This window comes from Octopus bimaculoides, chromosome 2 (assembly GCF_046866305.1).
Source record: "Octopus bimaculoides isolate indiv1 chromosome 2, ASM4686630v1, whole genome shotgun sequence".
Lineage (NCBI taxonomy): Eukaryota > Metazoa > Mollusca > Cephalopoda > Octopoda > Octopodidae > Octopus > Octopus bimaculoides.
The window spans coordinates 29295595-29309312 of NC_142929.1; the positions used below are offsets into that span (position 1 = coordinate 29295595).

The 13718-nt window shown below is 34.7% G+C and overlaps 1 protein-coding gene across 2 annotated transcripts in view; it reads left to right on the plus strand.

Annotated features, from left to right (window-relative positions):
- The window catches only part of LOC106879676 (protein madd-4), a 227380-nt gene that overhangs the window by 181740 nt on the left and 31922 nt on the right, over window positions 1–13718 (plus strand). For both annotated transcript variants that reach the window (XM_089342285.1, XM_089342290.1), the window contains exons 4-5: window positions 711–866; window positions 7215–7348. In XM_089342285.1, coding sequence (XP_089198411.1) covers window positions 711–866; window positions 7215–7348 — 290 coding nt within the window. The remainder of the gene's footprint in view (window positions 1–710; window positions 867–7214; window positions 7349–13718) is intronic.

Sequence of the window (13718 nt, forward strand, 5' to 3'; positions counted from 1 at the left end):
ACTTTTTAGGTTAAGAAAAACGGTGCGCATAATTTATAAATTTCGTTAATTTTATTAGTAACAATTTTTAACTGTAATTTTTCTTCCAACCGACACTAAAGAAGCTACAAAAAGTTAGAGAATAGAAATAATAACATTTAAGATTATAATTCTGCTTGACATCACTTCAAAGTGATACAGTTCTAAATGAAGTCATCACAAACTTCTTTAGAAAAAATGTGATAACATTTTAATCCAAAATACCGTTGTTAATTAAGAAAATGTTTGTTGATTATCGAAACAGCAATAGTGTTCTTTCACATTTATCAGGTTGGTTTCTCCTTTCTTTTCGTATTAGTTGCTTGATATATAATATTAATAAAAAGCAAAGAGTTTTCTTATTAATTTTGATTAAGCGATTTGGTTGGATTCGAACGAGTGTTGACTAAGAGCAAATCGTACTTATGACATAAATTATACATTTTGTATCTTTATTTTATGCATCAAGAAAATGACAGCATTGTAACTGATATACATACATACATACATTGATGTGTGCGTGCGTGTGTGTGTGTTTGTGTGTGTGTGTGTGTGTACATATATTTAATCACTGCCAATGTTTTAGCGACGTGTGTGGTTCATGGCCAAAACTGAAACTAAATTTACGTGCAAATCATAACAAGTACTTGATAAATTGAATTTGTATTCAAATGAATCTTATATTTTTGCAGCCTGTCGGGTGTGATAAAGTATTCGGATCTGATACTGTTGTGGACATATGTGGCGTTTGTGGCGGTATTAACGCCACGTGTGACCTCAAATCAGGCACAAAAGCAGGAAAGTACTATTGGAAGACAACTTGGGCTCCGTGTTCTGTGACATGTGGTGTAAGTAATTTCACTTGTGTTACCTTTGATTTTGAAAATCCGTTGAAATGATCATATATGTATTTAAAATAATGTTTATTCATAAAATCATATACTTTTATTACAATTACTTCAGCTCCAACTATATTTTAGTAATACAGTGAGGGTTCACTCGAGAAAGGGAGCCTGTAAGTGAAATTCCAGATGTTCTGGGAAGGAAAGATTGAATACAATAGGTAGCAGGTATCCTAGGAAGATAAACACAGAATTGATGACGAGAAGAGTACAGACTAGTGTATCACATGAGGTAATATGTTAGCTCAGAGAAGGCGTGTGATAGCTTGTTCATTAATTGTTTCTTGTGCCTATATAGTTACGAACAGGCATAAACACCCTTTCAGCCATACCTTTTAGAAAGCAGAATCTTGAATACGTTTTAACATTATGAAACTACGATAAGTGCCGTAAAAGAGAGATGAATGCTAACATTTCAGTTGCACTATTTTCATTTAAATTCGACGAAATTTATAATATTTTCTTTCAAGCTCATGCTGAATTTTTCCATTTGTACTCGCATGTATGTGTGTGCATGATAATACATATAATACATATAAGTGTGCATATGGTATCTATGAAAGGTATCCATGTCATTCTCTATGTTTATCTATATTAGCGTGTATTTCTGTGACTTTTAGGGAGTGCCTGACAGCAGACGGAATAATATTTACCAGGAAGAAAATACTTAGAACAATTAAAACGCACTAATAATTTCCTCTATTCAAGTATTAATTAATATAAGCCAAAAAGCATTATGTGTGTGTGTGTGTGTGTGTGTGTGTGTGTGTGTGTGTGTGTGTGTGTGTGTGTTTTCATGTGAATATATTTCTGTGAGAGTGTATAAGTGGAAATGCAAGAAGACCACATTATCAAGTTGTGTATTGTAATTAGATGTGGTTATCAACTCTTTATTATCTTATCGAAATTAAATATAATTTAGGCGCATATATCAACAATAATTTTATCTTGTTATAATTGTATATGAGTTTGGGAGTGTATAGCAAAAAATTGGTTACATACCGAAATTCCAAAAACAATTAGATAATAGTACTAACATTCAAGTATATTTTGTTATGAAAAGGAACAATGTTTTGATATTATCTCAACTTAAGAATTCGGAATGCAATTGTTAAATATGAAATCTGCTTCATAATTTTAAGACTACGAGTTCAGCCGAAAAAGGAAAAAATAGAATAAGTATCATACATTAAAGATATTAAATATTACGAATCGGTTTAACCGACAAAAACCTTCAGGACAATAGTTCAGTATGGCTTCAGCCAAATACCTAGAGAGGTTAATAGAATTAAGGGATAAAAGAACACAGTTACATGCAGTTCGATAAAATCCGGGCTAATAAATTAAATATCTAATAAAAGAATTTATTTTAGTTGTTAAAACTTGTATTTACATATATTTGTCTATATTATCCTGCATATTTCCATGTTGTTTTCTCCCTCTCTCTCTCTCTTTCTCCATATATATATATATATATATATATATATATATATATATATATATATATATATATATGTATATGTATATATAACTTATAAATAAGAGCAAAAGGAAAATAAATTCCTATGCCAAATATGCCGAGAATCGTCAATAACCACATATAATTCATCACTAAAGCACGTGTCTCGAAGCAAGCTGACAGAAATTTCTGATAAATTCCGTTATTACCGAATCGGTCCTATTTCTGAGTTAATTCATGAAGAATTTTCTCGTCATCAGCGGTAAATGCGTTAAGAAAATAAAATACTTTTTTTCGCACATGGAACAAGCATACGCAAAGACAAGAGTATACACTTAAGTACCCTAAATATACCCAAATAGAAATTTTGCAGCTTTTAGTGATCAATTATATGTGGTTATTGACGATTTAAAGTCTATTTCTCGACATATTTGGAATAGAATTTTTTTCTTTTGCCCTTATTTATAAGTTGTTTGTAATTTTCACCTTAAAATGTATTTTTTAATATGTTGGCCACATTTTTTGAATATTTTATCCTATATTAGATGTATATATATATATATATATATATATATATATATATATATATATATATACACACACATACGCACACAGATGCGATGGGTAAATTGTTGTCATTTTATATTTTTAATTACGCGCATGTGCGTTGTTTGTTTTGATTTTGTCGACTACACAGTATAGTAGGGTCCATTGGGCACCGTCTGTAAGGAAAAAAACACCATGACGCAATTCACTCTGCCAGAAATTTGGAAACGACATGCTGTACTGCTTAGCATTCGTGCCGGAAGCTCCAATACGAACAGTTGGTGAAGGCACAGAACGACCGTTGGCTTGCCGTGTCCCCAAAACATGTACAAAGATTGAAAAAAATCAAACATCCAGTCAACATTATGGTGTTTGGAGTGATCACTAGTGATGGCGACGTAATGCTTCCACTCATCTTCCCACACGGTCTCACACTCAACACGGAGGCGTATATCAAGTGCCTGGAGGAGGTAATATTTCCCTGGGTCAAGAGGCTGACTGCTGGATAACCCTATGTTTGGCAACAGGACTCTGCATCATGCCACACAAGCAGGAGAACCCAGTCATGGCAGTCAGACAATTTCTGCGACCACATCACCCCTAACATCTGGCCACCTAACTCCCCAGACTGCAGCCCCCTTGGTTATTATGTGTGGAGCGCAGTTGAGCGAGGGACCAACAAAACTCCTTGTAACAGCAAAGATGAACTGAAGGCAAGGATTATAGCAGTATTCACCAACTTAAACAAGGGGACCGTCCAGAATAATTGCAGAAGATTCCGAAATTGTCTGGAATCCATGGTTGAAGCCAATGGCAATTTAATTGAATAAATTTTACTCTTTAGTATTTCAAGATATTTTTATGTAATTTTGGTAAATATATCTGTTAAAATGAGATGTGAGTGTTGTTTTCATTTTTGCGTAATGCAGACGACAATATATTCACCGCACCCTGTATGTGTGTGTGTGTGTGTGTGCGTGTGTGTGTGTGTGTATGTGTGTGTGTGGTGTGTGTGTGTGTGTTAGTGTATGTGTGTGTGTGCATATATAAACATTTCGCATAGAAATACAGGCATGCTGACGTGATTAAGACCTTCGCCAGGTGTCGCGCATTAATACAAAACCCAAAACCCGGTGGGCTTAAGTTCTCCACCCATGCCTTAAGACTACAGACGTTAGTGTATACAAATATATATATAGTGTACATACACACACGCACATATAAAACTATATATATACATGTGTGTGAGTGCGTGTGTGCCTGTGTATGAAGACATTAAAGTGCTATGTAATAAAAGTCAATATCAGAACATGAAATTTTAAGAGATAACTTTTATTCTACCCAAGAATATTTTAAAAATCCACCACATCCTCTATTTCCTGTGAAAAGACTACAGTTTCTTTTAACGTTATATGGCTTTGCAATGTTTACTGATAACATTGAGTCTCCTCTACTTTAATAGATAAGTATGAGGCGGCAGTAATTGACTTATTGATGTGAGCACTCCCTAAAATATGTTTGATTAATTAAAATCACGCGACCCGGACGGCATCCAAGTTAATTGAAATTTGAATGGGAAGGAACACAGTGGAGTGTGAGTCTGAAATTTAATCGGTTAGAGATTTATTTATAGACCAGTATATTGAAGTAATAAGTTTTAGTCTTGAAGTACCTTGTTTCAGACATGATCAAACTATATACAGGATGTTGAGGAATAGGAAGTGAAATAAATAAGATGACTTCACTCTTGCATAAAATTGACTGAATATATGGTTTATAGTGAAGTATTGTAAAGGCCCTACAGTTGTAAAATACAGGAATAACGATTCTGCAAACCGAATTGTCTGTAATATTTTTCTCAGACAAACTTCTCTTGAGAGATGTTGTGTGGTAAAAACACAGAGCTCACAAAGAATGACATAAGCAAATCACCAGACACTGTTGTTTCGGCTTGATTTAGCCTCCTCACTGACAAATTTGAAATTATTTGAAACTTTCCTTCCAACATAGAAATATGGAAACAAAACACTGTTGTTACAGAGATGGATTAGAAGAATCGTTAGAGCATATGGAAAGTTGCTTCGTTGTATTTCTGCTGGCCATTTACGTTCTGAATTCAAATTCCACCGAGGTAAACATTGCCTTTGCCTCCTCCGGAACAGATAAAATAAAATAACAGTCATCCATTGGAATTGATTTAACCGTCTATCTCCAGACTAAATTTCAGAGCCTCACCTTACGTTACGAACAATTATTTTTGCTGTTGTTGTTACTCCCATGTCAACGCTGATTGAACAGACCTGTGATGAAGAGAAGTCCATCGATAATTATCCTATTTCTTAGGGATCACGTTATGAATTTTCACCGCTTGTTTTAAAGACGGTAATGTGTGTTGTAAAGGAAATTTGGCCACAACTATTTTTAACAGGCAAAGTAACCACACTAAGGCTCCACTTTCGTTTGAAGTCGTATAAGTGTTATTTTAATCTCATCGGCTATAACAACTAAATATCAAATATTTGAGTACAACACAGAAAACAGTCGATATTTTAAGCAGAATTGCACATCTAAGTATCACGAACACATCGTTATCTTGTTTTTCATGTATCTTACATTATGCACTATGAAAAGATGAAACACTATGGAGATAGAATTTTTTGGAACATTCTCGCGGAGTTTAAATTCAGGTTAAGTTGTTATGCTTTATCTTTTATTTGCTGCACTCACAGGACTGCAGGTATCCTCGGGCTCTGCTTTGAAGCGTTTAGTCGAATAAACCGATCCCACTATCTTTTATTTTAAAGTCTGGTACTTATTCTATTGGTCTTTTTTGAGACCTAAGACACAGGGCCGCAAACAAAGCGAAACCGGCTATCCAGCGACGAAGGGACAAACACAAACACAATGACATACGTGCATATATATATATATATATATATATACAACAGGAGCTTCTGCACAGTTTCCATCAAATGAATTCACCCACAAGGTATTGGTCGGCTTGGGGCTATAGTAGAAGACACTTACCCAAGAGGTCGTATAAGTGGGACTGAACCCGGAACCACATTTAGTTAAAGTGCGGGCTTAACCACACTGCCATACCTTCATTTAGCACTCTTCCTCGATATTTCCTCGATACTTTAAGATTTGTTTCTCTTTCGTTTCTAATTGCTATTTTCATATTAGTTTTTCTGCATTGCTATAGTTATTGTTAATTGGACTTCATTTTTCTTATTATGATCATTACTATGGTTTTAGAAGTGTTGTTGTTGTTCTTCTTCTTTAGACCCAAGTTAGTACAGATCTAAGAACTATGGTCTCAGCCATGACTACTCTGTATTTCACATGCATTGTTTACACTGGACCACACTACCAAATGTGTCCTTTTCTAAGATGGTAGAGTATAATCTGACGAAGTTTTGGCTGATAGGCGCAGGCACGACTGTGTGATTTAGAATCTCGCTTTGCGACCACATACATTTGGATTTAGTTTCACTGTGTGATAACACGAAAAACTGTGTATATGTAAGTGTATGGATATGTATGTATATATGTATTTATGATTGTCTTCACTCCACTGTTTGACAACCGGTGTTGGCTTGTTTACAATCCATATCTCATGCAGCAAAGCGAAACTATGTTTCATGGGTCTACTTCTCGAGAAAAGGTTGCCCATGCCTGAACTAAAGAGACGATCATAGCATGCTAGTCGGGTGTTATATGTTAGCGAATGAGTTAAATAACGATTTTGAGGATACAATCGAGATCATAATTGCAGACATGTATGTGCATATAAGCTTGTGTGTGTGTGTGTGTGTGTGTGTGTGTGTGCATTTAGCAGCTGCCAACCATTCTTTTTTCCTTCAGAAATATTTTAATCAACTGCACACAATGTGCTGTGTATAGTATCATTAGCTTGTTCAAAGCTCATCTTTCTAGCTTTGAAGGGAAGACCGACCTCGCCTTTGAGCTGCTGCATCGACAATTTAGGTTTTTTATAGATAAGTAGTTGAGACGAAATAGCATTAGTGATTGTTATTTGATATTGTCAATGAAGCAGTTACTATAATGATATTCGCTAATTAAGCCATTTTCCATTATTGATGCAGCTATCACAAAAAAATAATTCGTGACCATGTTTTAGCGTCTAATTTCTTACTCAAATTAATCTTTTATAGCCTTTTGCATTAAACATTTGGCCTTATATTTCTACCATAACTATATGGAAATAACCGTTTCAAATTACTTTTTGATATATATGTTACTTCCCTTCTATTTTTTCTCCTTAGACTGGTTACCAAGAAGCTGACCTGCAATGTGCCAGTATAAGATCTGGAAGGCCCGTGGAGCAAAGCCATTGCGTTCAAACACAAGGATGGATAGTGACAAGAAAGCAGTGTAGTATGCCAACATGTGAAGCAACGTTAGTAACAGAATGTCTTTCCATTGTCCATATTATTATTACTACTACAAAATGGTATTCATATTTCAGACCAATAATTATTTATCAAATGTGTTTTTTTTTTGTTTTTTGTTGTTTTTTTTTTCTACAGAAAGTTTTCAGATATGCTTTGAAATATAATGAAACTAAAGCGAGAAATATTATCTTTCAACTCAGAGATTAACGCGCCTGAATTTAGTGGTCAGCGTATAGTGATCACCTGAAAAATTCAAAACTAAAATAACTTTGGTTTATAAGTGTTCACAAGTCACCTCAGATACGCAGCAACGCAGTTGTCAATATGATATTTCGGAGAGGACAAAAACTACAATACACTATATCAAGTGTATAGATGTTCAATCTGGTTCTTAATCATCTTGTACTGTCTAACACATAACAATGTCTATATCAGATGCAGTATTGTAAATTAAGCATGGTATTCCTAAAGTGTTTCTAAGCTTTTTTTGTGCTAAGAGGTTTTGATAGGCCTGAAGCAGAATTGAACTTGGTCGTATCTAACAAAATCTTTGATTGAACATGGGTTCTATCAAACAATCTTTTCTATTAGACAATCTGAAACAAGAGCAAATGCCTATATGGCGTGGTTTCTCTGTGTTTATGATTTTTGTGAATGAGATGGGGAAACAACGATAGAATAAAGAAAATCATTTCAAGCTAAAGAAGTTCGTGGATCGATCTCGATCTGATTTCAATTTTTGAACGAAAGCGATGTTATTGTAATATATACAAAAGTGACCCACTCGCCAATAATTTATTCAATGTGTTATAATTATGTTCTAATTATTTGAAAAATCCACGTGTATGCGAGCAGCGAAAGTGTTCTTGACTACTAACGGCGGGTCACTGGTTGTTATTCCATAACCGCCGTCATGGCTGTGGTTAACTCATATCATCTGGTCTAGAACAATGTTATGATAATGTAAACCACTATAAGTAATATAGATGCTGTATTGTCAAAGAGCATATTATTAGCCGATTGAAAATGCTGTGAAGGACTCTGACGCAAACAAATATAAACATTTTTTCAGAAGCATTCAACATAAAAATGGCCGCTGTGTCGTGAAACTTTTCATGAACAGAGTCAACGAGATTCAAAATTAGTAACGCTAATTTGCCTCGTACATTAGCGTGAACTATGTTTTGAATTTGATTACCAGTTGAGCCTTATAGATAACTATTATGCAACTCCTAAGCAGATATATTAGGTATGTAAACAATGGAAATATGTTTGTAAGTATAAGAGCCAGCCATTCAAACTGAAAAACGCGAGTGACTGAACAACAATATAAGAGGTTTATTTTAAGTGGGTTATGTCTTTACGACATTCAATCCGTTCAAGTATATCGAAAGTGTTTTGTGTGAATGGCGTGGTGACATATATCAAGTGTTCGATCGTTACTTGTTTGTTACAACAGGCACCCACAAGTCTTCTATTAAACATATCTTATACATTATTACCGATCTGACCTCCATATGAACATTCAGCAATTATTACCAACGTAGGAATTTTATGACTAGAAATTTAATACAAAAAATATTAAAGTCAACTTAAGAATGTTATTTTGAAGAGTTGTGTGGTAATATATTTTTGTATTACTAAATGAACGCAGACAGAAACACACACATGTAAGTATATATGAGTTTCACTGTATGTGTATGTGTGTATGCGAGAATGTGTGTGTGTGTGTGTGTGTGTGTGTATGTATGTGTGTGTGTGTGTGTGTGTGTGTGTGTGTGTGTGTGTGTGTGTGTGTGTGTGTGTGTGTGTGTGTGTGTGTGTGTGTGTACCAGTAAGCAATGAAGCAGAAGTTTTATTTCATTTAGCAGAAAATTGACGAATTGGTACATTATATAACTGAGACATCTGTTCAAAGCAGTTTAAAAGTAATATAACATTTATACATCAAATATTAAATATTAGATGTATGTTTACAGACGTATGCTAAATACAAAGGATTTACACATGAATTGTGTATTCGTGCATATACACACATATACGTACACAACCATATATATATAAGCAAAACAAGATAGATTGTTTATAAGTATTTAGTGATACCGTTTTACACGCTTCTCGTTAACAAAGAATGTCTCACATAGTTTAACCTCCAATGTCGGTTTGTTTGTTTTTCCTAAATCTAGCCATTCGGCCAAAAATGACCGATAGAATATGAACCAGATATAAAATACACACTAGGGATCGATTTGATCGATAAAACCCTTCAAGACTGAAGCTAGTTAATGAATAAAGAAATAAAAAATATATCATGAGCATGTAATGTGTACCTCGTTTCTTATATATAGACACACACAGACACATACACATATGCAACATGCTTCCACATAGTTTCCGTCTACCAAAATCACGCTTAAGAACACTTACACATACGTATAAATATTTTCTTTTTCTTTCATTGGTTTCAGCCATTGCTAAGTCACTTTCGAGAGTTTTAGCCGATCAGATCAACTGACGGGATCTTTTCTGCAATTACCTATGTCTGAAAAAAAGATATTGATGTGTACTGTACTGTTTAAACATTTGTTATAATTGATAGTGTTCTAATCCTAATCATTCCCCAACTTTTCAAACTGAAATAGTCAATATGTTGTTAAGGCGGTGAAATGGCAGAAGCGTTACTGCGCAGGACAAAATGCTTAACAGCATTTCGACCATCTTTACATTTTGACTTCAAATTCCGCCGAGGTCGACTTTCCTTTCATCCTTTCGGAGTTGATAAAATAAGTACCATTTGAACACTGAGATCAATAAAATAAATATCAGTTGAGCACTGGTGTCGATGTAATCGACTTATCCTTCCCAAAAATTACTGGTCTTGTACCAAAATTAGAAACCAAAATCCAATATGTTTTTGCCTTAAAAAAAAAGAGAAAAAGGAGGCGGCTATAAATTCCAGAGATATTTTGTTGCCATTTTTAACAGGTCAAACAGCCACGTAGAAGCGCCCTCATTGATTTCACATATACTAAGATAATTTAAATGGTGGCTGTTGCGTTAGTGTTAGTTTGCATATTGACAAGCTGTAGTAAAACAATCCATTAAATTATTAATAATTAATATTAGTTATAGAACGTTTATTTCCATATTAATTTCTTTGTAAAGTACTGCTTTTGTGGATGACAGCCTTCAAAACCCTTCCAAATATCTGTATTTATAACAAATATTTAATACCTATGTGAACATTGACCCACCCCATGTATAAGACTAGAGTATTTGTGTATACAGATATGTGTATTGTTACTTATTAGTATTACAACATTTATATTTAATAATAGGATTGTTGAGTCACTTGAACCATTAACCGAATTGTTTTAGACATGAAAGCATAAAACAGAAATCTTTTTTAAATTTGTTAACTTCTTTTGTGGGTTTGTAAGACTATGTTCACTGTTGTGGCCCATATTAGTGACATATTGCATTGACAAAGTAGAAATCAAAGCCTTGCCAAAATACAAATTCACAAGATTCACACCTGGTAGAACAGTTTGAGCAGTATTGTGAGCATTAATTTTGCCTTTCATCCTCTCGGGGACGATAAAACGATGTAGCAGTCAAATAAGAGAATCAGCAGTATCGAAAGGCCTCTTCCGCTAAAAACCACTGTGCTTGCACCTAAATTAGAAACTTTAGTTCCTCATCGACTTGACGGATTTGGCAGAATCGTTACAGGATCAGAAAAAATGTGCCACTAAGGTATTTGTTCCGGCTCTTTACGTTTTGAGTTCAAAATCATGCCAAGGTCAAATTTGAATTTCATTCTTTCGAGAACGATAAAATGAAGTATCTGTTGAGATAATCGAATTCACTCCCACCCAACAAATTTCAAGCTACGTGTTTATATTGGTTTAAAATTTTGACTCAAGGCCGGTATTTGTGGGGAGGGTGTTCGACTAGCACTTATTTTATCAACCCCGAAAGGATGAAAGACAAAGTCGACCTCGGAATTTGAACTCAGAACGTAAAGACGGACGAAACGACGCTAAGTATATCGCCCGGTGTGCTAACGATTCTTGTTTCTTTATTGCCCACAAGGGGCTAAACATAGAGGGAACATACAAGGACAAACAAAGGGATTAAGTCGATTACATCGACCCCAGTGCGTAACTGGTACTTAATTTATCGATCCCGAAAGGATGAAAGGCAAAGTCGACCTTGGTGGAATTTGAACTCAGAACGTGACGGTAGACGAAATACCGCTAAGCATTTCGCCCGGTGTGCTAACGATTCTGCCAGCATGCCGCCTTCATATTCCGTCCTTATATTAGAGACGCATACTAGTCTTCATTGATATTCTTTCTTTCTGTACGCTCGTTAGTGTTGGCGTGTATTCTGTCATTAAATCTCCTTCATGCTGATGAACAAAAAGGAATCAACAAACGCCAGGTTACTTCTAAAGTACCTATATACACAACTACTTGTGCATTGTCAGATTCTGAATGTTCAGTTCAATAGTTTGCAGGTCCTAAATTTCAGTGTCACAATCTTTATAAGCCTGTGGCGGGAAGAATAACCCTTTTCTTTTCATATTCACGGCAAGATGAACATCGCCCTTGTTTCACTGACTTGCTCCTTCCTCCCCACCCCCATATCTTAAATGGTTCAGTCACAGAGTTGTTTCAAAAATACAAAATATAATAAGCCATGTAGACATTGACACCGATAATTGATCCCATTTATGTTTAAGAGTTTTAAATAATATGAATGATATCAAGAGGGGGGGGGGGAGAAAGAGAAAGAGAGAGAGAGAGAGAGAGATAATGACAGGAGAGGGAGAGATACTATTGGTATAGTTTAATCATTGTGACAAATTCATTTGCAGGTGTGTCGTGTGAGAAAACATACATTTCTAATAAAACGGTAGCATTAAAACGGCTGTAAGTTAATATTCACATGAGAAGAGGGGAAGAACAGGAAGGGAATATATATATATATATATATATATATATATATATATATATATATATATATATATATATATATAGATAGATAGATAGATAGATGAGGAAGAAAAGAGGGCAAAGAAAAATATACAAAGAAAAGGGCTGAGTACAGATTGAGAAAGTAGGTGGAATAACAGTCAGGTATTATAGGGTTAAAAGGCAAAGAGAACAAGAGAAGAAAAGAAAAAGAACGGATAGATATATAATAGATAGGTGGATAGAGGGAGGGAGGTAGATAGATAGAGATAGAGTGAGAGAGAAATAAACAGAGGCAGACAGAAAGATAATGTGAAAGTGTGTGTATGTTTGAACACATTGTGTATTTTTTGAGAAAGGAAATTATTATAAAGAGAGATTAGGGTGGAGAAAGAAGAATAAGGATACAGAGAAAAAAGACGGCAGAAAGAGATGATGAAAGGGAAATCTAAAATATAATAAAGGGAAGCAGACATAAATAACAATGGGTTATGATCGAAAGCTTTGTTCATTAATATTCCAGAAAATTTCAAAGTAGGTGCGAATAAAATTATTCCCATATACTTTTACACATAATCGCACATGAGATTTATGTTTATTTGTATGCATACATACATTTAAACTTGAATTCTAATCTATACTTCTTTGTGTGTGCATATTGTAGCGTGAGGCCGTGTGCTTCTGCGCATGTGTGTGTGTACACGCACACACACACACACATATTTATATATATTAGTATATGTAGCGTATATGATTGTGTTTTGAGAAAGAAAGAAATGAACAATTATAAAAGGTAGGGGGAAGAGATAATAAAGTAGTGGTTGAGAGAGAGTAGCATTATCATTGCTTTATATATCAATTTTCTGGTTCTCCAATGAAATACGGATGCGTATGCAGAAAGGTCAATTGTCGTCAAATATAGCCTGTCCCCTGGTTAGTCAAATACTCAGTATGTTTGGAGAACGCTTGCATGGCCTTACTGTATCCTGTCAAAAGTTTATCGTCATCATCAGCAACAACATCAACAACTACAGCAACAATAAACTACAATAGAAGAAGGAGGAACAACATTTATTGTGTCGTTTGGTGCGACTGACTACTTTGTGAAAAATGATACTTCAACTGGTTACCTGTTTTATCTTTTTGCCGGGCAATACGTTATCTCAATGGAATAATATACAAAGAGACTTACATGAAAATGTATTCTATGGGCACTTCCGGTAAGAAAAGCAAAATGCAAGAATTCATTACTGTTTTAACTAAAGATATCGGAATGAAAAGTTTATAAATTGCATGTGTGTGAAATGAAGGAAAGAAAGGAGATTTGAGAGAGGGAAATTTGTTAGAAAATATATATTTATTTTTCTGTGTTTGTTGTCTGGAGATATAGTTTCCA